The sequence below is a fragment of the Mytilinidion resinicola genome (genome assembly GCF_010093595.1).
Source record: "Mytilinidion resinicola strain CBS 304.34 unplaced genomic scaffold BDZ99scaffold_39, whole genome shotgun sequence".
NCBI classification, from domain to species: domain Eukaryota; kingdom Fungi; phylum Ascomycota; class Dothideomycetes; order Mytilinidiales; family Mytilinidiaceae; genus Mytilinidion; species Mytilinidion resinicola.
In genome coordinates, this window is record NW_022985475.1 from 237,358 (window position 1) to 259,599 (window position 22,242).

At 53.8% G+C, this 22,242-nt stretch overlaps 11 protein-coding genes across 11 annotated transcripts; 7 read left to right on the forward strand and 4 right to left on the reverse strand.

Moving 5' to 3' along the window:
• Positions 1-547: 547 nt before the first annotated feature.
• On the forward strand, positions 548-1,712 carry BDZ99DRAFT_504590 (uncharacterized protein; the record flags this gene model as incomplete). The annotated part of the gene is made up of 1 exon (XM_033724054.1): positions 548-1,712. The coding sequence occupies one exon, from the start codon at positions 548-550 to the stop codon at positions 1,475-1,477; it is 930 nt and encodes a 309-aa protein (XP_033568428.1). The 3' UTR covers positions 1,478-1,712.
• Positions 1,713-2,147: 435 nt separating this feature from the next.
• Positions 2,148-2,858, forward strand: BDZ99DRAFT_483701 (uncharacterized protein; the record flags this gene model as incomplete). Its single annotated transcript, XM_033722591.1, has 1 exon — positions 2,148-2,858. One exon carries the CDS (start codon positions 2,148-2,150, stop codon positions 2,856-2,858), a length of 711 nt encoding a protein of 236 aa, XP_033568429.1.
• Positions 2,859-4,549: 1,691 nt separating this feature from the next.
• BDZ99DRAFT_528417 (uncharacterized protein) lies at positions 4,550-5,281 on the forward strand (the record flags this gene model as incomplete). Its single annotated transcript, XM_033726369.1, has 1 exon — positions 4,550-5,281. One exon carries the CDS (start codon positions 4,550-4,552, stop codon positions 5,279-5,281), a length of 732 nt encoding a protein of 243 aa, XP_033568430.1.
• A 519-nt stretch (positions 5,282-5,800) lies between these two features.
• BDZ99DRAFT_528418 (uncharacterized protein) lies at positions 5,801-6,481 on the forward strand (the record flags this gene model as incomplete). The annotated part of the gene is made up of 1 exon (XM_033726370.1): positions 5,801-6,481. The coding sequence occupies one exon, from the start codon at positions 5,801-5,803 to the stop codon at positions 6,479-6,481; it is 681 nt and encodes a 226-aa protein (XP_033568431.1).
• A 1,416-nt stretch (positions 6,482-7,897) lies between these two features.
• BDZ99DRAFT_483703 (uncharacterized protein) lies at positions 7,898-8,671 on the reverse strand (the record flags this gene model as incomplete). The annotated part of the gene is made up of 1 exon (XM_033722592.1): positions 7,898-8,671. The coding sequence occupies one exon, from the start codon at positions 8,669-8,671 to the stop codon at positions 7,898-7,900; it is 774 nt and encodes a 257-aa protein (XP_033568432.1).
• A 927-nt stretch (positions 8,672-9,598) lies between these two features.
• Positions 9,599-10,559, forward strand: BDZ99DRAFT_221714 (uncharacterized protein). Its single transcript, XM_033713441.1, has one exon. It carries the CDS (start codon positions 9,713-9,715, stop codon positions 10,466-10,468), a length of 756 nt encoding a protein of 251 aa, XP_033568433.1. The 5' UTR covers positions 9,599-9,712; the 3' UTR covers positions 10,469-10,559.
• A 576-nt stretch (positions 10,560-11,135) lies between these two features.
• On the reverse strand, positions 11,136-12,968 carry BDZ99DRAFT_429956 (ethanolamine-phosphate cytidylyltransferase; the record flags this gene model as incomplete). Its single annotated transcript, XM_033717234.1, has 5 exons — positions 12,933-12,968; positions 12,781-12,889; positions 12,609-12,726; positions 11,651-12,545; positions 11,136-11,579 (listed from the first exon to the last, which is right to left on the reverse strand). The coding sequence occupies exons 1-5, from the start codon at positions 12,954-12,956 to the stop codon at positions 11,136-11,138; spliced, it is 1,590 nt and encodes a 529-aa protein (XP_033568434.1). The 5' UTR covers positions 12,957-12,968.
• A 1,168-nt stretch (positions 12,969-14,136) lies between these two features.
• On the forward strand, positions 14,137-15,659 carry BDZ99DRAFT_429961 (uncharacterized protein; the record flags this gene model as incomplete). Its single annotated transcript, XM_033717235.1, has 2 exons — positions 14,137-14,711; positions 14,912-15,659. The coding sequence occupies exons 1-2, from the start codon at positions 14,506-14,508 to the stop codon at positions 15,657-15,659; spliced, it is 954 nt and encodes a 317-aa protein (XP_033568435.1). The 5' UTR covers positions 14,137-14,505.
• Positions 15,660-16,515: 856 nt separating this feature from the next.
• BDZ99DRAFT_469657 (FAD/NAD(P)-binding domain-containing protein) lies at positions 16,516-18,223 on the reverse strand. The gene has a single exon (XM_033721546.1). The coding sequence runs from the start codon at positions 18,166-18,168 to the stop codon at positions 16,699-16,701; it is 1,470 nt and encodes a 489-aa protein (XP_033568436.1). The 5' UTR covers positions 18,169-18,223; the 3' UTR covers positions 16,516-16,698.
• A 139-nt stretch (positions 18,224-18,362) lies between these two features.
• BDZ99DRAFT_456232 (HET-domain-containing protein) lies at positions 18,363-20,545 on the reverse strand. The gene is made up of 2 exons (XM_033718469.1): positions 19,541-20,545; positions 18,363-19,485 (listed from the first exon to the last, which is right to left on the reverse strand). Exons 1-2 carry the CDS (start codon positions 20,153-20,155, stop codon positions 18,424-18,426), a joined length of 1,677 nt encoding a protein of 558 aa, XP_033568437.1. The 5' UTR covers positions 20,156-20,545; the 3' UTR covers positions 18,363-18,423.
• Positions 20,546-20,748: 203 nt separating this feature from the next.
• Positions 20,749-22,241, forward strand: BDZ99DRAFT_469659 (uncharacterized protein). The gene is made up of 2 exons (XM_033721547.1): positions 20,749-21,238; positions 21,298-22,241. The coding sequence occupies exons 1-2, from the start codon at positions 21,167-21,169 to the stop codon at positions 22,180-22,182; spliced, it is 957 nt and encodes a 318-aa protein (XP_033568438.1). The 5' UTR covers positions 20,749-21,166; the 3' UTR covers positions 22,183-22,241.
• The last annotated feature ends 1 nt before the right edge of the window (position 22,242 follows it).

The following is a 22,242-nucleotide window of genomic DNA, read 5'->3' on the forward strand; positions in this document are numbered from 1 at the left end:
CCAAGATAGTATCCTTCTAGCTTCATACCGCCTAGACGTCAACGCTCTTGGCTTTTGGTTTCCCCCCCGTATTCTTGCCAACGTTGGGTTGCCAATTGATCCTCTAGATATAAACGGCCATACTACCTTTCATCGCGCAGTGCAACATGGCGATTACGGGCCTGTAAATCCATGTCACCCGTGGCGCCATCGTCAATGTCATCGACAAGTTCGCACTGCGTGTAGTGTGGAGTTGACCTCATCTCATCCTGGCCTCTCACAATGTCCCAACCTACATTGTACATACATTCGGACCGATTCACCATCATGTTCAGCTATAAATGCTCTTAATGTGCCCATTGCTTCAACAAAGGCATTGTGATGTCTCAATTCACTTAGTTTCCGCAGTTCCACTCCTCATGGAGCGCTTAAAAGCAAGTCTCTCTACTCTTGTCCCTCCTCATCATCAGTGCCCCGTCTCACACCACACACACATATCAATTCTCAGACATCCACCACACCAAGCATTACCAATTTTCAAACGCCAATTAGCACCTCCACTCCCAGCATGTCCAGCTCCACCACTACTCTCAACGTGGTCACAGACAGCACCCGCCCCGCCGCCGCCAACATCATTCTCCGCCCAACTCAAGCACTGACAGGCGGAGTCATGAAGAACATCCACGCGGACGGCGTCTGCACGTATGAGGACCTAGTGATCCGCGCAGATGGCGAGCCGGCGCAACAAGGGAATTTACATATTCTCTACCCCGGCACTGCTACCGTCAAGCTGTGGTACGGCGAACCAAACATCACTCGAGATGTTCATACCATCATTCCCGCTATTCGAGCCCGGGAGCAGCTACCGTTCCCCCATGGCCGAAATCCGTATGCCGGACTTCGAACGTCGCGGGTCGAGCGTGTTAGCGATCACGAGAAGCGGATCGTGACGAAGAAAGCTGCGACCGCCGTTTTCGAGTTTGGGGAACAGTCTGTCCGAGTCCGCGCACATGGCGAGATTGCCCTCGAGTGCCTTGAGCCCGAGGATGAGACTGAAATCCAGCAAGCTCAAGCTGTCAGCCAAGATGACCACCATTGGCGTGGCGGCCTCTCCAGCATCTTCCGCCGACGCCGAGATGGACGCCGCCAGGCCGGGCCTACCCAGATCTCGGAAGTGTTCCATGATTCCTCTGAGGAGGTCTGGGAAATGCCCACCGGAGCCGAAGAAGATGTTCCCCTCGAGTTTGTCGGTCCTCGAACCAATGTCGACGAACTTTCCAAGCCAACCACTGAGAAAGACCTCCCCGAATGCTCCATCTGCCAAGATGACCAATATGGAGATGGCCACCACGCGGTCAAGCTTAATGCGTGCGGTCACATTTTTGGGGCAGAGTGCTTGGAAGTAATGTTCAACCACCGCTTCGCGGCATCAAATGCCTGCCCCAACTGCAGGATCGAACTCGCCACCAAGAAAGAGCGTCGTGCCGTCCACACTTAGGATCCGCTAAGCATCCCCCTAGAACGCCGCTGAGGACATTCCCGTGGCGTTCTCTCACTTCATCGTTGCGCACATATGAGTACTTGTTTCTCAAAGAACTAACTTGATAACTTTGACTTCTCGCAAGGGGAGAGTTGGGCAAATGAGAGCGACGGCAGCCGTTGAAGCTTAGATTGCGTTCCTACCCTAAATGGTAGAATGAGGCGTTTAGATACCACAATACAATAAATACCCCAAAGTAATTTTTATAGTTGCACTGTGATGTTTTCTGCCTAGTGATAGCGATATTCGTGTGAGCCTGTGCTCCTGCCCATCCATAAGCTTCGCGAACAGCTTTAATCGCTACAGTCGCTGAATACACAAGAAGGGTGCAAGATTCGAATGGCCAACGGATACTTGATAGTCTCTTAAGCGTTAAGTTTATGAATTACCGTCTTTTCTACATCACTAAGACGGGTTAGGATTCAATGGTACATGTTAAAGACAACATCGTTGAACTCTCAGAGTCCCCAGCATGCATACACGGTCCAGACTACAAAGACGTTCTAGACCCCAACACCACCACAACACCTACACCACTACAATAACTGTCTTCGGCGGCATCCTTTGCCAAACAACATCTGTATCTTGCAGCACATCACATATTCTACGTAGCATAACACGCTCAGACATGGACGGCCGGGCAGGCTCTAGCTCAGCTCTGGAAATTCTACGTCAGCAGCCCCGTGTCCCCGGCCACGCCTTCATAGTCATGCGGTCCACCTTTGGGGCTCTCTGTATTAGAGACCGTGAGCTCCCACGTGAGATAGGCCGTCAGATGCTCATTCACTACATGGGTGGTGCCCGGCTCATCTTCAAAAAGGACTCCAGAGACTTGAAGGTTGCATTCACTGAGGACAGAGTCGTCAGTACAGGACCCGGCGGACCAAAGGTCCGTATGGCGCGCTCACCTGGAAGCTTATTCTCTGAACCAGTCATCATTGCACATCATAACCCCCATGCAGTGGAATCTCTGATCTTCAATGGTTGGGAATTGGATCCAGAGGCCCAACTAGGTGCTTGTCCAGTCTACAAGTGGGGCCAAATGAGGGTCATTCTGATCACTGGTAATCCGACCGTCGTCTTTCAGCACAGAGACACGGCTACCATGGTCGTAGTTGGCCGAGAACAGCGTATCCAGCTGAACGAAGCGAGGGCTATTGCAGTCCCGCTTTATCAAACTGATGTGCCGCTGGAGTGGACTCGAGAGATAAAGGTGGATGATTTCGCTACTGAGATTGACAAATGCGCTATCTGCTATCAGACTGGGAAAAGGACCATCGGCCATATCGTGTTCTATGCGTACACATCTTTAAAGAAAACTGCTTGGAGGAGTTTGTAGAGTCTGCGACTTCAAATCTTTGTACGTATGATCCTAATACACATACCAGAGTCCTCTTGGTGTCATTGTCCCGGGAACCGTGTTGAGACACGACACAAGTCGTGTTTGAACACCCATTTTAGTCGCGTTATTAAACTCCCAGTTTATTCGCTTTCAGCACCAACGCGAGCTAAATGGGATCTTAAACACAATACAAGTGGCACTCAAGGACAAATAATACCAGAGGATTCAGTATCTGTCCTAGTTCACTCCCCCTTTCTTCATGAAACCCCGCTAACATGTGTATTACCACCTTCAGGTCCTATCTGTCGAGCTCCGATGTTTCCGGGCGCTGGCAACCGAAGACTTCGCGGACGTAGGAAGTATGTAGCACTTGTCTGCTAGCGTAATACGTCACTATACGCCACTAGCGTACCTCTCTGGAAACCCTATATATACCCCTCTTCCTACATAGATAATACTGAAGAGTTCTCTACTTTATGGCTTTTCGCCAGCAATCAGGACTTCCTACGACATAGGTTTGGGAGAATCACCATGGTTTGAGGTGACAGGTATAGATCCCACGGAGATGCAAGGGATTTTAATGTCAACGGCTGCTTTTATGCATCCGGGTGCCAGATAGCAGAATAGCATAGACTGTTCTCTTCTTCTTGATATCGCCACATTGCGTTATAGGACTTTCGATAGTGGCTTTTGACAATACACTTACTTTTCCATGCTTTTTGTGCATATATCTTCGTTTCATCAGCGTGAAAACATTGTGTACCAACTAACGCGAGCTTCCTTCTCATAGGTTCCGTACTCTAGGTTTTTTTTACCCCTTTTTAATCCCTTTTTAATACCTTTTTAATACCTCTTTCTATACATAATACTCATCCGCAACTAGCTTCACTCATTAAGAAATACTAAACCTACTCAAAACAGAAGTGTCGAGAGCTGTGTAGACAATTCGTACTCCGCGTCTCGTGTATACACGCTTTACGATGTGGAAGGGTAGCTGTTCACGAGGTTCCATATCTGAAGTGCAAGCAAGGAGAGAGGGTACCCTCTCCGAGGGAATCGGAACCTGCAGGTTCTGCTAGGATGACTGGAGTGTGGGCCATGTGCCTGATCTCTTGGAATGCGGACATTGTTCAAAGTCTCAGAAGCACAATATAGTCTTTCTGAATTGCCTTGCTGCACTCCGACTCATGTAAGCGACGATTCTAAGCAGCTAGCCCTACCTTGCCGCATTGAGCAGCCCCTACGGCTGTCAACTTAATCGCGCAATGAAGTGAGGTTCTAATCTTCATTCAGCCAGAGTGAAGGTCATGCGCTAAGCTCCGAAACCTCATTTTACACAAGATGCATTCCAAAGTCGACGAGTCGTACTCTCAAAGTTTCTATATACCCTCGCTGCTCTTCAAAAGCTAAGCCAACTCTCCTCTATTGTCATCCCCATATCAAGATCTTGTCTAGATAATGATTCACCGTCCAGGGTGAAGGCTACACAAGTAGCTATTGTTGCTATTGAAGGAGACTCCCGCTGCTCCGTGGAGTGAATTTCTATATTAACCTCACAGGCATAAAAACCTCTCTTGCAGACATCGCTATCTGATACTCATATCTTCATCACCACAACCACCACCATTTACTGTCTAAACAACTTTCACTTTCTTTGTCCATACATCCTGCAAATCAGGTCGCCGAAGATGAACGAACCGTCGAATATGAGCGAAAGCCCCGGTCACATTATCTTGACGGATTCTCGTGGTACCACAACTTTGAACCTGCCCGACGTTAGTGATGGCGTGGTTGGTTTCGAGACGAAGGGGGTCTTGGATGAAACCATGACAGTCCAAAGAGCTCCTACCAGACCCGAACAAGTATGGGTCCTCATCCAAGAGGGCGTCACCGCGCGGGTCTGGTTCGGTGAACCACCATTAACGCCTCTGAAGGGGGTAGACCTCTTAACCACAAAAGTCAAGTTAATCCGCAAAACAGAGGAAGTTGGCTTCATTGAGTCTAATACCGAGGACATGCGGTCGGTACTCGAGAGCACTTGGGTGGGTTCGACTGAGGTGTTCCACATCACGCCTGATGCGACCACCGACAACGGCTATCTGGATGTTGTCTATGCGAAATGGAATCCTACCCTCGTGGTGGAGCATAAGGGGGCCAGCATGATTGTCGTTGCGGATGTAGAAGATCATTTGGTGCTCTCCTGCGTTAAAGGAGAAAACAACCTGGCGCAAGATGAGGAACTCTTCAAACATGTTGATGATTGCTCTATTTGCTTAGAGCAATACGACGAGGAGCATCTTGCCGTTCGTCTTCACTGTGGGCACTACTTCGGCGAGGCGTGCATTCTGCGTGTAATCGAGCGCCTGTCAGACACTCAACCTCGGTGTCCTAATTGTAGGGCATGGATTCACGGGGCTTGATTTGCACAAGCTAGATTGAGACTTGCTACCAAATGGCAAAGACATAGTTCTAAGTTGCACGACGTGCTCGATTTCCAGTTCGTTCTCAGCGAAACCACATCACTATAGTTACTAGGCCGTTAGTTTGGGCACACGTATATTTCACTGCTTGGTTACCACTCTTGCTCTCTCGACACTACTGTGAGGAGTACCCTAGCTAGTATGCCCTCGGTCAGTCAAACGGTAGCCCTATTTCCACTACGTGGAGTTTCACATAGTATTTGGAGCCTGAAAACCTACCGGGAGACCCCCAAGCAGATGCCGAGAGTGCCCAAACTTATGTCATAGTACTGTATTCACCGAGACCCTTGGCCCTCAAGCGAGATTGCCGAGTCTAGCGTCACGGAGCATTCCCGGGCTTCGCAGAGAGCCTCCATTTTCTCTTTACCTCGTATTTAGCTCCTCTGAAGGCTCAACGTACCGATTACCCCATCCGCAACTGCAGGCTCATTCCAACGTCTCATCAGCTCGTCCAAAACCATGCCCACCCAGAATCAAGACGACCACGACAGTCCCTCCAGCTCACAATCCGCATCCAAACCATGCACTATCGAATTCGGATATCTGGGTCGACCGGCAAAGTACACGCGGCATCTCTTCGAAGGATCTTCTACCAAACTCGCAGATGGGGAGTCTAAGTTTCTTCTTTTCATAGTCGAACACGAGGAAGACGATCAAATCGACGTCCGCTTTCCCAAGGGCGCCACAGCACGTACCGCAGGCGGCGATTCCATTTCTTTGGAACGTCGGATCTCGGACTTGCAGCGTCGATTCTGGACCATCGACCAACGACTAGGGTTTCCGCGGTCTCCCTCGAGTCACGACTATTGTCCTATGCCCGGTCTGGGATGCAATGACGAGAACGGATTGACGGCGACTTGGTATAAGAAAGATATCGAAGGCGAGGACCTTGGGGTCTTTGTCGTCTTCGGCAGGGCTTCGAGGCATATTCACCCGGGATATGGTCATAAGAAGATGCCACAAACACCAACGTGCTCCGTGCGAGTCGAGTGGGGTAACTGTTGGATGACGGTTTCTCGCGAGCTACGTTCCGAGTATTCTGACGCGCTTTACGACACGATCATTAGTCTCAAGCCGACCACCAAGCTCCCGAGGTCGACGATTGCGAGACTGCCGAATATTCCAGAGGAGCAGGAATGAGATGGCCTAGACGGCTACGGATTAGGGCTGAATGAGGTATTATTACTAAACTGGACGAGAACAGGTTATTCGGTCTGGACTTGGTGGCCGTACCGTGGTGTGTTCGGTGCGGCTTATATTATCCCTCGGTAATACAAAGTAGACGACCTGAATTGCTCAAATTTAGTGGTTAAACGATATTATAGTGGTGGAATGAAGGACAGCAGCTTCCAGTTCTGACCCGGCTAGCGGTGATGTGATGCGCCCGAGCCTCGAGGCGGTTTGCCAGAATGGCTGAGCTTGCAATACATAAGCGTCAGATGTTCCAGGTCAATCGTCTCTAGTCAATTATACTCTCGAGTCACTTCAGGTTAATCTACATTGCCTATATCAACCAAAGCCGAAGGAATCATATGATCAACTTCTTTTATATCTTCTTTCTAGTCCACATGAGACCTCTTGAACAAAGGCGATATAAGAAACCATTTTGCCCTGCTTCTTTTTTTATTCGGCTCGTTAGCCCCGAAAGCTTGAATACTTGAGCCTGCCCATGCGCTAATGCCTCTTCCATCTGCTTAGCATAGCCACCTCCTGTCGCCCTGACTCCTGAGATATTCAAGATGGGCGCAAGCCAGAGCACCGTGCTAACACTGGAGCAACTCGTAAGACTTAAAGAGACATCGGAATCCGGAGCGACTGCCCAACTTGAAGACATCTTTGGGTCGGTAAAAGCGGCCAGAAAAGCCTCTGAGTAATATAGCACCTCGTAAATAGATAGTTGGCTCGCTACGGATGATGTAGGAAAGCACCAAAAGACCAGTTTGGGGTCATTGGGAGCCCCGGAGACCAGGACGACTGATAGTCATCGTCTAAATGAGGGAGACTTCAAAACGCAGATCACAACCCAATAGTATCGCGAGGCGCCAGCGCAAGAGCCGAATCGAAGCTATAGGTGACTGAAGTCAGGAGGCATCTCAAAGACCTTGAGGATAGGAAACGTTAATAGCTCCAAAGTTGAACAGAATTTCATATTCGGCCAGCTAGAAAACAGTCATCAGTCATCAAGCTCAACGAAAGGCCGCGAAGTCAAGACGAAGAAAGGGGATAAGAGGAGACGAGGGTACATTTCACTACTACAACATGTCACATGGATCGAAGATGACGTAAAATAGGATAATGCTTTGTTACTTAAGAGTGCCAAGCCGTGGCCACTAAGTACCATCCAACCCAAGAACTAATGTCTAGTAAGATTTCATATCGGGTGTTCATCGTAGAAGTCCATCTTGGTTGAACTGATGGCGTGGTTTCGAAGTCGTAGCAGTAAAAGCCCAGAAAAGTAGTCGTACAGCTCGGGGTTCGTTTATCTGTGATATGGGCGTTGATCTGACTGTGCCATGAGTTCGACTTATTGTAGTCGAAGTGATAGATATGTGCCGATCATGCGCCCTGAATCGTAGCCCTGTAGTTGGGGCACCGCGGTGCCTGCGTATTTGAGGAGTGCTGGATTACTCCTAAAATGCAGTCTTTTCCGAAGTAGTGGCCGCAGGGCAGACGAACCGCAAGGTGGTCTGTGTCGTAGGGATCCAAGCAAATCGAGCATTCGCTAACCTCCTCAAACATCTCCATATCCTGAGTCCTACGGGTAGGCTCCTGGTGCCCATTGGGTACCTTGGTGACTGCCAAGGCATCTCCCAGACCTGCAATGACGATCACAGTCCTTCCGCCGTGCTGTAGCACGATAGTTGGTTTTCCTTTTGTGTGGACAAGTTGGTACCCCGTATGATGGAAAATTTCATGGGACCCCACCCAAGAGCTTTCGAATTTTGATCGCATATACTGGGTGAAGTCTTCTGCGGTCGCCTTCATCTTATCGAACCGGTTCATGATGTAGGTCTGGCACAAAGGGAATAAAACCTTCATTGTTGGCGTTAGTACTGGCTCACCGAACCAGATCCTGGGGGCTACGCCCTCCTGGATGTAAACTAGTACTAATTCAGGGCGTGCGGTGTCTCTCTCGATGGCGATGGTGCTTTTGATGACCCCATGATGGTGAAAGTTGACTTTCTGGGTTTTGTCACGAGGGAGGTGGATAGTCGCGGTGCCGTGAACGTCGGTTACGATGATGTGAGCAGTGTTTTCCGATACAGCGGGTGAGACCTGCTCGACATTATCCCCAATACTGGCGGACGCCTCTCTGCCATGTCCCTCCATGCTTGGTAGTGTATATCCGAGACAGGTAGTCGGCCGGTGTTGTGGTAGGGCGGGTGGTTGGTAATGGCTGTGGTTGTGGGAAGGAAGTTGTAAAGATTAAGAAAAGAAGTGCATGGGGAGAGGGTTTTGTGTGCCTAGAGCTAGTCATGGCGGAACTTCGTCAGAAACCGAACGGGTGGATGATATTGCCAAGCTTTGAGTACCTCCTGTACTTACATTTCGCTCTCTCATCTACCACACGTACGATTCTAGGCCTTTGTTTTAGGCACACAAATATACCACTGCATGGGATCATTGTATCCTATACTAGGCAATTCCGGTGTATCTCTTTCATAGTATCAGCTTAGTTTGTGCCGGGACTAAGTTGAAAATATGATTGATGATGTAGAATACAATCAGCGTTAGACCCCTTCTCTAATGCTGGCCAAAAGTACTCTACTGAAACGCGGAATCGCGCGCCAAATTCCTCTTATAAGCCTGCCAAGAAAACTTAGGAATCCTTTAACCTATCCGTCTCTGTCTCAGTTTCCACATCTTATGCCTCGTTTGAATCTGTTTGTCTGAAGTCTTGGTGCATCCTGGCGTGCAGCTACTTGAATCAGACCCAATGCTTGTTTCTCGCTTTAAAGAGCTGTTTGCAGCTGTATGCATTAAGACAATGTTGCATCACAGTCTGAAACAGTCTAGTACAAAGATTGCCCTAGCTTCTCTTTCTGCATGGGGTCTCACCTTACAAACCGCACGAGAACAAAGTGGAGTAAGCATCCCGAGTCAGAGGGAGTATCTTATAGAGGCAGGCGTCTTCTCGCTTTGAAATCTTCATTCTCTGTGTCAAGTCGCCCTAACACAGACCTCGATCCTCCTCTTCCCTCCATACAACCGAGTACTCAACAGCTCGCCAACCTACAAGCTACGAGGTTCCAACACTCGGATCGAAGCAGGCCTCAGAAGTAAAGAACACCCCCGCGCGAAAGAGCAGCCTAGCTAGGGAGAGATCTCGAAGTCCATCGAAACTCCTTCATCAGCGAGTGCTCATTTCTTATGCCCTATACCAACCTAGCCGCCATGGTATCCAAAACGGATCTCACTCCCCCACCGAAATGCTCGTCATCGTCTAAAGAATCCGAGGACAACCCCTACCGCGGTACTGCAGAGTTTGGCATCTTGGGGAAAAGCCAAATTCGAACCGTCCAGATCCATCAAAAGTCTCATTTAGCGTTCGCAGACGAGTCCGGGCGGGTTGTATTCCAGATCTTCGTGGACGACTCGATAACTGTGAGCTTCCCCGAAGACGCAACAGCGCGCCTGGGGATCAATGGGCCGACAATCCCCACGGACCGAGAATGCGTCGACCCTAAAGACTTGAAACGTGGGGCGTATGGGGCGACGCACCGCTGCGAGTTTTGGATCCGAGCCCAGGAGTGTCTGATAGAGGAGGCCGAGAAGATTACTGAAGCCACACAAATCGTTCGTTTTGGAGACGGGTATTTGAGTGCGAGTGATCATGGCAAGTGGTGCGGGCTGTTCATGGCAAAGCCCGTTTCTCTTCGAGTTGAGTATAGGGATGCCTGGATGAATGTTACCCTACCTGGTGATGATGGCGACGGCATCATCCTCATACCCGATGTCATTGTTACCCCTATTTCACTTCCCAAGCTCGTTACGACACGCCCGATTGTCGACCTGACCCAGGGACTTCCTCATCATCCTCGTTCGTTACCCGCAAGACGGAGACGACCTTCAGAGTTATTACCAACCTACTTCATTCCTTATTTCCGAGAACCCATACCTCATTAGGGCCAAGACTACTTCCTCCATATCTCTTCCTTTGCTTTCTCTCATCTACGGTTCCGGGATCAGCTTGTCTTCTGTCTCACCTTGCTCCTTTCACTTCCCCCCCAGTCAGCGCATACCCGTTCGCAATTTCATGCCTCGCACTAGCCCTCCTGTACCATAGCAGTTAGCATAATAGACACTCAGGGCTCCGCGAATTCCGTGCTTACCTGCCTTCTAGCCCCTTGCCTCACACCCCTCCAATGGACTCACGCGATTTCATTCAAACTCAAACCTCTTTTCAAGCACTCCACAAAGCCCTTCCCACTGCTCCAATCCACCAGTTTCACTCCCTCTGGATACGGCCTGAGAAACAAAAAGACCGTCTCCACTCACCTCGATCAACCTCACGCTGCTCCTGCCTACCCTATCAGCTCCAACAGCTCAGCGGGTTTCAGCCTCCACTCATGCCCAGATATGCTCTTGATTGACGTCCACCACCGCTGCAAAGCTGGCCATAACTCTCCTCGATCTGGAACCTCACTATAGCGCCGCAGTCAGCACCACACAGCGCGGCACCCACATGCAAAGGGAATCTATTCTCGTATTCTAAGGATGCGGTAGCGCATCTCACGCCCCACCCACCATACCAATCCCGTCCCTCACTCCCCCGTCCCCCCTGGGCATCCCGCTACAACCCCCACTGCCCCTCGACATCCCGCCTCACCCTCTCCCTCTCCCGCTCCGCCGCCTCCCTCTCCATCTCCTCCCTCAGCCGCACCGCCTCCTCGCCCACATTCTTCTCCCCCTTCATCCGCTGCCTCGCCTCATACATCTCTCTCCCCCTGAGAATCCGCTCCACAATCTCGCCCGCATTCACGTTGTTGTACTCGTGGTTCGGCAGCTCCCTGTACACGCCGAGCGCCTTGGCGACGGCGTAGGGGTCGTACGTCAGCGGCATGAAGGTCGTGTGGCCGTGGTAGACGGTGAGGTTGGGCGGCCCACCCGCCCCGGGGGTCGAGGCGGCGTCTTCGGGGAGGGAGGGCGAGATGGTGCGCGGCGTGGTGTAGGGGAGGGAGGAGAGGAAGGCGCGGGACAGGGAGAAGGGGGCGCCGAAGATGAGGGCGTGGATGTACTGCTCGTTCAATGCAAATTAGCTGAGATTCAAACCAGTTTTTGGGGATGCGTGAGGGGAAGGGGATGTACCTTGCATTGCAGCACGCAGAGCCCCCGCTCGAAGATGTTCATGATGGGGTAGTTGATGCCCTTCCAGTGGTTGATGACCTCGTCGTCGTGGATCCCGGCGACTATGAATACGGGGCCGTAGTCCTCGCCCGCCTCTGCGACCCGCGCCGCTTTAGCTTCGTCGGTATACCATCCCCGCGCCCGCCCCGCTTCCTCTTCAGCTTGCGTGACGAGGCGCAGGAACTCGATGTGGCCGGAAGAGAAGAGGTCGAAGCCGCCGTCGACATACACAACCGCCTGGCCCTTCCGCGCGCCCTTGCCTGTGACGAGCTGCGTGAACGTGCCCTTCTCTTCCTTGACGGCGTGATGCGACGACGAATGCGAATGGTGATGGCTATGGCTCGGCCGCTTTCCGGACCCATCTGTCGAGGATCTCCGCCCAGTGCTATCCGACGAGTTCGACGTACTCGTCTGCGTCGTCCGCCTCTCCTTCACCGGCCGGCTCGCGTGCCAGTACCACACGTCGCTCCCCGGCCGCAGCCCGCTCTCGTCGGTCGCGTAGTCCTTTATCCGCTGGCGCATGGCCTCACCCGTGCTCTTCCGCTCGTCCTCGCTCCCCGGTCCCTCGTCCCCGGCCAGCATACTTTGCAGGGACTGTATGAAGTGGGTTTTCGTGCACAGCAGCATGCGCCCGACGAGGTCGGTGGTGGAGATGCCCGGGGTGCGCTTGACGACTTTGAAGCGGCCGGCCTGCTTGACGAAGCGGTAGCAGTCCTCGCCCGCGGCGTCGGAGGTGATGTCGTCGCCGTGCACGACGTAGTGGCAGCCGTAGTGGGTGATCCAGGGGAGCGAGGTTACGTAGGGGGCCGAGGGGATGGCGAGGGTGGCCCAGCGGCAGGCTTCGACTGCTGCGATGCTGTATGAGCGCACGCTTATTAGTGCGGTTTGAGGTTTGAAAGGAAGCGAGGGCTGTATATACCGCTCCTTCAGCGTCATGACGGTTGGGCCTTTGTTTTCCATGATTGCTTCGTCGGAGTGGACGCCGACGAGGAGCTCGGTGCCGAGTTGGCGGGCTTGAAGCATTGCGCCGGCATGGCCTGTGTTATCCGGGTCAGTGTCGGGAGTACGGGCATAGAGCGGAGGGTGGCTACCGTGATGGCTAAAGTCGAAGCAGCCGTCAATCCAGATGCGGTCTTGGGAGACGGGGACGTCGTTCTGGGGATCCACAGGCCATTGGCCGGGCGGAGGGATCCATTCGCCCTGGGATTGTTAAAATGGGCTGGTGAAGCTGGGGTGGTGGTACCTTTGCGCTCTGTCGGCGCTGCATATTGGCGGTGTGGTGTGGAGTGGTGATGACGATGCTGGCAGAACGCGGGGGTTCGTGCAGGCACACGGGTGCAGTTATTTGATTGATCCTTGGCAGGCCCAATCACATGCTTGGCCGCCTGGTTTATTGGAGTAGTATGCCGAAGAATGGATGGATCGAGGTAGTTCGGACGGTGTGTGGCAGTACAGTATCCCCCCCTGTACAGACTAGACACGATCGTGCGTAGAACAAGGGATTTTACATACAAAAACCCTTGTTTTGCGCACGGTCGTGTCCAGTCCGTACAGGGGGGAATACTGTAGTTGGTAGTTTGGCGAGGTCTACATCAGGGCGGTTCTTTCCGTTCGAGTGCGAGCCTCTGTTTTAACAACGCATCAGACTGGAGGGCGCGGACAGCCAGCGCTCCTGCCGCATAGTCGGTCCAAGGGGTCCCAGAGTTCGGTGTGCCAAGAGTGGCTGGAATTGGGAATTGGACCTTAGCCACCGCCGTCACCACGGTTCTGAGGCAATCCACGAGATAACGTCTCCCGCGGGTGCAGGCACGCAGGCACGCAGGCACGCAGGCACGCAGGCACGCAGGCACGCAGGCACGCAGGCACGCAGGCACGCAGGCACGCAGGCACGCAGGCACGCAGGCACGCAGGCACGCAGGGTTGACGATGCTGCGGGTCAACGGCGAGGCGCGCGTGGGCCCTGCATCGAGTTGTCGCCACCAGACCCTGCGGTCCGATCTGCTCAGGGCCGCCAAACAGCGACGGGTGGTTGGCTGGAGCAGAGCACCGCAGCGCGCCGCCCTTCACTGTTTATCAGGCCGCCCGACCCAGAAAGCAAGGCATCGCGTCGCCGCGGTGCGAGCCGTCTCCCCGCCAGACGACACCTCCGTCCCGAACTCTCCTCTAGGGCTCCTCACCGCCCGCATCCCGACAGCTGCAAGACGCCGGCAAGCCCCCGACATCCTCGTTCCGCTGCGCTGCTAGTTTCCGCCGTGCCTGACCTGAAACCACGGCATTCAGGGGCATCTGCGGGGCCAGCCAGCATGTCCACCTCCCAGCCCAGCGGCCTGTTCAGGGCTTTTCGCAGCAAGGGGAATGCCACGCCCACGGCCAAATACACCACCTCGCTCCCGCAGACCGCAGAGAGCCCACCACCGGTCCCGCCGTTCCCAATTGCCTCGCCGCCACCCCGCCGCCATCGCAAGTCGTCGTCGCGCCACAGCATCTCGAGCTCCGTGACGGAGCTCGGCTCGACGCTGCGGCGGTCTGCTTCTCTGCGCACTACCACCACCTCGTCGCGCTCCTCGGGCTCCACGTCTTCCCACCGGAAGACGCCCTCGACCGCCACTCTGGCCACCACCCTCTCCTTCTCGCCGGAAAAGGCTCCTGCGTCCAATGCCTCGCGCCCGGCCCTCTCTATATCGACCTTTTCGAGGAAGCAGAAGAGCGCCGAAAACGTGAAGGCGTTAGACTCGCTAGCGGTGGGTCTAGGGGGGGGACAACCATACTCGAAGTCGCCGCTGTCTGCTGTGGACCAGCCAAAGACACCCTTCGGCATGGCGGTTCCCTTGCGATACCCCGCCTCGCAGAAGCAGCTACAGCAGCAGCAGAACTTTGCGCAGAGTTATGGCAGTCTTGGACCCCCCGCTCCTATACAGATTGGGCCTACGGTGAGCGGGTCGAACAATCCAAGTGTGGTCTTCCAGCATATACATGAGATGGCGTCGAAGAGGATATCTACGCTGGACTACCTGCGGAAAGCGTAAGTTTTGAATCTTCACCAATTGATCCTATTCCCCACTACTTATTCTCCCCATACCCGGTTCCTTGCTCTCCTCAATTATCCTTAGACAAAATTTCCCTCGCCGCTCAAGCTTCCTTAATCTCTTGATCCCTACTCAATTCATCTCATTTCTCAGTCCTCCTCCAATTCCAATCGCACACACTAATTCGTATCCACAGCCACGAAGGCCGCATATACTGGTTCAACACCCTCCTCTTCTCCAAGCCCGACCTGGCCCGCCTTTCCTACTTCTCCCCGCCCAAGCTCGCCCGCCGCGCCACAAACTACCTCCTGCTCGGCTTCTCGCTCCCCACCATCCTCGACCTGCACCCGCACTCCCCCACCGACTATCTGCGCGCCCTCAACGCCCTCCTCATCGAATTCGAGTCCTACCAATCCATCCACCCCCCGGAAGGGACCACCCCGTCCTCCCTCTCGCGCGGCCGCATCCCCAACATGTTCCGCAAAGCAACCCACGTCGGCGGCTCCTCCAAAGGCCGCCGCAGCTCCGCCGCCACCGACCTGGGCTTCCCCGCCCTCGACCACAGCACCTCCAACGCCTCTGCGACCCCGCCCGACGCTGCCGCCGCGTCCTCTTCTCTGCCCATCACGACCGGCGACGAGCACCTCCCCACCGAGACGTACACGCACCTCCTGACCCCCTCGCTGCCGTTCGACCCAGACTTCTTCGAGACGTTCGCGACGCTGTGCGACGTGCTGATCGACTGCTACACCAAGACAATGAGTCTGGTGGGCAGTCCCGAGAGCGCGACGCCCGTGGTCGGGGATCTGTTCGCCAAGGCAGATGCGCGGGTGCGCAAGATTATTCTGGCGGGCGTGGTGCGGGAGTTTGAGGATGCCAGTCGCGTGGGCCAGAGGGGGGAGATGGCGGGCGTGGGGAAGGTGGTGTTGGGGGGGTTGATGTGAGCCTTGACTCTCAACCCTGAGTGGAATGGGGGTGGGGTTGGATGGAGGCGGGGAGGTGTATGTAAGGTGAACGTGCGCCCCGTTAAGAGGAATGAGGCGATTGTGGTTGAGGCGTTTCAGGGCCGGGGGGGGGGGGGGGGGTTTTATGATATCCAACATCTGGCATCTGGGCATTTAGCGGCAGCGACTCCTCGCACAGTCATGTACATACGATACGACTCTGAACGCAGCATGGAAATTCTACATACGTTTATCAACATGGCTGACTAGGCTTTATTTCGAATCAAGAGAAGCACAATCTGCGAGTCGGTGACGCTATCCCCCAACCCAACCCTTCATCTGCGGTAACGGTACCCACATCCATTCGCTCGAAGCTTGCGTGCGTGTGTGTGTGTGTGTGTGTGTGTGTGCGTGTGTGTACACGTGCCCAGCACCGCGCGAGCTCTGCTGACAGCACCCCAAAAAACTCATCGTTAAATGCCTGTAAGCGGGAAAACGTATGTACAGGCTGGCCATGCAGCCCAACCGTAACCCCCCGCGGGCCTCATTCAAGTTACCCGAGAGAGTGCGGCGGCTGCGTTTTGGCGTTCGATGGAGTGGCGGATTTCTTGCACGGCGGCGGCCGTGGTTGGGCGTATGAGACGGTCGGGGGGAGGGAGCAAGAGACCGGACCGGAGGGGAGGGGAGGGGAGGGAAGGAGGGGAGATGAGGTGAGTTGGGGATGGGGGTGAGGTTGGGTGAGAAGCAGGGATAGGAGGTTTGCGGGAGTTATTCGATTGGGGGAAGGGGATAGTTGGAGTTAGTATACGATTCATGGCGAAGAGTTGGCACGCGGGAGGTCTCGGAAAAAAGAAATTAGTGTGTTGTTGAATATGAGTATGATGTTTGCGGGTACGCGATGGAAGGTAATGTGGATGTGGAGTTCGATTGGAAACTCCGACCCCGGAAATGGTGGGTATGTCATTAAGTTGTATTTATGTATCATCAAGCCTCGCTTGCCCGCAACGGGACTATACTCGCGCCTCTAATATGACAACCCTCAAGTTGACACCTTTGTGAACTCCATATCAGCCGTGATACTCGAGAAATACGCCCGCCACAGATCCTGGAGGTAATGCACCCGATTATGCCACGGCCCCTCGGTGCCAGTCTTGAACAGCACCCCACTCGACGCGGCTGCAGTCACGTACGTCGAGTTCAGCGTGCTCATGATCGGCGACTGCTTCTGGTTCGGGTTCGAGCATCTCGGCGTGGCGCTCGAGTACCCGTTCTTCTTGAGGTACTTCAGCAACCGCATCATCAAGATGCCCGTAGCGTCCGCGCCCAGCGTCCACGAGAACGCGGTGTACCCGACGATCGCGTACATGTTCGGCACGTCTTGCACCATCATGTACCTCCACAGGAATTTCTCGCGGTTGATGATCGGTGCGCCGTCGACGGAGATCTTGATGCCGCCGCCTATTCGCATCCGCAGACCGGTGGCCGTGACGATGATATCAGCATCGAGCTCCTGGCCGGATTCGAGGAGGATACTGGAACCAGTGATGGTTTTGATGACACCGGTGGCTACGTCCGCCTTGCCGCTGCGGAAGGCGGCCCAGAAGTCTCCGTCCGGGCTGTAGCACACGCGCTGGTCCCAGGGTTTGTATTTGGGTATGAAGTGTGGGTCGACGGATACGCTGCTGCCCTTGAGCTCGGATTTGTTGACGTCGTTGATGAATTTCCGCGACCAGTTTGGGAACCACCGCGGGATGAAGAAGACGAGGTAGAGGCCGAAGATGTGCTGGAATCGCACGATCATCCGGGCAATTGAAGTCGGGGCCCATTTTTCGACGAAGCTGGCTTCCTTGGGAATTGGTACGGGGAGCACATAAGACGGGCTGCGCTGCAGCATGGTGACCTTTGACGCTTTCTCCGCCATGGCTGGCACGATGGTTATAGCTGTGGCGCCGCTTCCGATAATGACGACTTTCTTCCCCGAGTAGTCGAAGCCCTCTGGCCAGAACTGCGGGTGTAGCACATCTCCCTTGAAATTCTCCAGACCGGGTATCTTCGCGGCTAGGGGGTCTTCGTAGTCGTAGTAGCCTGTTCCTAGCACCACATGTCTGGCATAGAGGTACTTTTTCTGCCCATTGTGTTCCGTCTCGAGCCTCCACAGCTGTGTTTCCGACGACCAGTCCGCGGCGATGACGTGGTGCTGGAATATGGCATGCTTGTCAATGCCGTGCTTGGATATGCAATGTCGAAGGTATGTTTGGATAGATTCGCCGGTGGCAATGGGACTCCGCGCGGTCCACGGCTCCCAGGAGAAGCCGAATGTGAAGAGATCCGAGTCGGAGCGGATGCCGGGGAACTTGAATAGGTCCCAGGTGCCGCCCCAGTTGTTGCGGCCGTCGACGATTGCGTAGGTTGCGTCTGGGAGGCTCTGTTGGAGGCGGTATGCGGTGTTGATGCCTGAGATGCCCGCGCCGATGATGAGGACGTCGTAGGTGGTTTGGTCGGTGGTCATGGCGGCGATCGAGTAAAGAGTAGGTGGGAGGAGCGGGTCGAGAGAGGGTTAGAGGGCACGGGAGGTCTCAATGGGAGAAAAGTAGCCGAAGTGCATTCGACTTGTTAAGTAGCAGACCTAGAGCGTCATGCCTCGGCCTGTTAGCTATGTGACAGGGCTACGTTGAACATCAAGTGGCAGTCTATTCTGCCACCCTCTGAGATGGCGCCGAAGTCTATCAGGCTTGCCAGAACTATTGCTTTACAGTTTCAGAAATCACACTAGAGGACCGCGAGCAGTGCTAGATAAGCGGGCACAAGCATAGAAAGAGTGTTTACCTCGAGGATAGAGAGTTTTGCACCCAACCTTCAAACACACAGATTCGTAGACTGCCACTTGTGGTTCAAGGGAACCTGGCACGGTAGGGTATGCCTCCGGAGTCTTCCCCGCACCCCCGCTCTTTGGAATTGGTGAGCCTTGCGAAGATGTGCTTGGGAGGGGAGCCGAGTCCGCGTTTGGCTCGAATAGCGAGCAGACCGAACCACCTGGCAACGACATCCACATGTATGTATTCCAACCCTTCTTCTCTGCCATCTTCCAACGCCACCATCGGTCGAGATATCGCCGATTGACGATAAGGATCACTCCATCGTAGGGCACGTGGCGGCAACGATTCAGTTTTCGAACCAACCTCAATCTTGAAGCTCCTTGAAGAAGACAGATGAGGTCTCCTTTTTGGACGGGTTTTGCCGAGACTTGGAGAGTCCACTTAGTCTCCCACTCTTTCATTTGTCCCGATTCTCCAAATTTGCAAATCACCTCCACGCTCTTTCTGTCATCCGAAGTAATATTGCTCGGTGTCGAGGACACCATCCCGAGAATACAGCCCTTGCTCTTCATTAATGCGATCTCCTGATTGCCCCAAACTTCCACAGATATATTTTCGTGGAGAAGAAACCTAAGTAGTCGTTGCAAGAGCACCTCCCACGGAACTCCATAGTTTGGCGACAGGTTAGCTTTGCTGAGATCATCAGAGCTCATGCCAAGTAAGGCATATACCTTATCATGGCGCTTGGTGGCTTCATGGGTATGATACATCTCCATCAGCTCGCCTAATGAGCATATGCCTCGCGAAACACTGCCCAGCCTACTCCTTACAGGCCTGAAGATCGCTCCCCTTATCAAGTAGGTCACTGAACGGATCCAGCTCTGCAAGTCTGCGCGAGCTTTGTAGAAGTCTAGCAGTGAGTCCACACCTAAGCAGAAGGCGTATCCATCAAGCTCCGTGGCACCGCACATGATCAGGATGTGTCGAGCTGCGGCAACTTCCTGAAGTATCTAGATCAACTTCTTAGTCATTTATGCGAATAACCCTGAGTATCTCCATCCTTACCCAGATGCGCCGAAACCACGGTCGTCCAAGCAGTGCAAGCAGTGCTTTCTGGACTGTTCCGTTATCTGAAGAATTTGTAGATTTCTTGCCCCTAGCAACGCGTATCTTTTCGAGCGCCAAGTCGCTATCCTTTGCCGCCTCTCCAAGCCAAACAACCACCTGTTTTGCTTGCCCATAAATCTCCGCCATAGACTGTATCTGAAGCTCCTTCTCTTTCAGATTGTCTTGATCTATGCAAACAGCATCGACCCACAGCACCCGCTCCATAGAGTGATTCCTCAGCCGCAAAAGCGCAGCGTGAAGATTGACCGTCACATTGAACACATATCCGTGTATAAAAATTGGCAGTTTCACCTCTGGACTGCCCCATACATAGGAGAGCGCCTCGTACTGATGCGTTCGTTGGCTCGAGCTCTGCAGCGAATAGTTGAAGAGCTCGCATTGGATGGCGGCCGTCTCGTCGGCGTGTGGCAGTAGGCGGAGCAAGCGGATATTGCCAGGCCCTGGCGGGAGTGGAGAATAGCGATATTGGAGCTTCTTCGATGTTTGTCTGCGGAGCACCGCTGTCAAGGCGAGGAAGATGCAGAAGCTTAGCAAGGCCCATAGTAGATCCATCGTCGATTTAAGCGCGGGTCTGGCCTGGGATAAGGAGTTTGGCGAGACTTTTGAGTAGGAGGATATGGGATCTCTAGAAGTGTGAAGTTGTTTTGTGCCGATTGATAACTAGGTAGCGAAGAAAGGCAAAACAACGGCATCGCAAGAAGGCTGGCAGGCAGTAGTTCAGCCTCGCAATACGCCCAACGTTGCCAGGTTGCCCACCTGCAGGGAAGGGTTGCCCACAGCCAAGATGTCATGGCCCCTGAAGGCTGAAATTCCCCAGAATCCCCACCTGTAAAACACTCGACTCTCCAATACGATGGCGGAAGCTCTAGGCGTAGTTGATTGCCGCCTACATAGTCCAACTCGTTGACTTCGGCCCCCGGATTCTAAGATGTCTTGGGGGTGATTATTTGCTGTAAATAGTCACCCACCGCATGCAAACATCAGATACGTAGGCAGTTCAAACTTCCTCGTTGTAAGATGCAAGGGTCACGTGACTATAATTTGGGAGCCTCAGTTTTTCAACCAATCAGGCCCATAGACACCTTTCTCCCAACCTAACCGCCTGCAACAACCATGACAAGTCCCCTCAATCTCAACAACTCAAGAAAGCGCATCCACCCCAGGACCCCTCAAACGCTAACAAACGCGTTTCAGCGAGACCCTGACTTTAAGCGCTCAGCCACACCCGGCCGGCCCATACGCGCCCAGGGGTATTTTTAGATTGCTATGTCATGATCTACGACCCGCGTTTGGGCACAGCGTCCAATTCCGCTTACTCCACTTCTTTACTTCAACGCTCACTCTCTCTCTTGCGCCGTTTACACTCTCTCCTTTCGTTGTTGTTTTCGTTACTTCGTGTTTGCTGCGTTGAGATACCCAGGACCTGTTTGATCAGGAACCGTTTCGCGACCATATACGGTGGAAAAGACATCGTTGAGCATTCTGAGAGCTTTAGAATACGGAGCACACCTTCAGCTTCAATCTCACCCTACACTACTAGACCTTCAGACCACAATCACCAAGATGGTGCACTCTGCAAACTGCAGCACCGTCCCTCCCTCCGTCCCCTCCGACGCGGGCGTCGCAGGAGCAGGTGTAAGTATCTCCTCCCCTCGCTCCCCATACACCCCATTCAACCCACTAACACACTCCAGGTCCTCCTTTCCTTCATAATAACAAACTTCCTCGCCCTCTCCCTAAGCGCCTACCTCATCCTGCGCAACCTCCGCTCCCCCCTTCTCTCCCCCATCCCGCGCAAACTCCTCCTCTCCTTTTCCGACCAACAGCTCCTCACAGGCCTCGGCATCCAGTCCGTCGGCCTCGCGAAAATGAATACCATGGTTCCCTACCATTTCTTCATAATCTGGATGCTGTCGCTGCTCGCAACAGCCACCCACCTCGCGACACTCCTCGCGCTGGTTCAAGACTTCAAGCGCGACTGGGTGTTGAGGTGGTTGAGGCAGCTGCTCATGCTCGTAAGCATGAGCCTCAGCGTCGTGATGGGTGTGTTCGTGCTGAAAAGCGTCCTTCACAACCTCCCCCCCACGCTGCCAATCGCCTGTGTGTGGGACGTCCCCGCGTCAAAAGGGTCGACCAGCAACGCGGGGCTCAGCATCGCGGGGACGATCGCCGTCATGGCAGCTTCGGCGATCCTCTTCATCATATCAACATGGTACCTGCACAACCGCAACAACCAGAAGTGGCTCAAGAGCATCCAGGTGGTTGGCTTGATACTGCTGGCCGTGATGGGGGTGGGCGCGGCGGTGCGCGTGGTGCTGCTGAGCCAGGCGTTTGGGACGCCGAATCTGAGGCTGAGCGATGAGGGGGAGAAGGTGTGGAGCTTTGGGCAGCTGCTGCCGTTGTTGCTGCTGCTGCTGCCGGTGGTGAGTAGTATTGAGCTCTGGCGGGGGGAGATTCGGGTTGGGAGGGAAGCGGAGGAGGAGGAGGATCGGATTCCCTTAACTGGGAAAATTGGGAGCGAGGAATTCAAGCCGAAGGACTTCCAGCCGTTGCCGTTATTTGGGGGGTATGGGAAGTAGTTAGGGGGTAGAGTGATGATGGTGATGAATGCATACGATAATATTCAACGGTTTTACCCA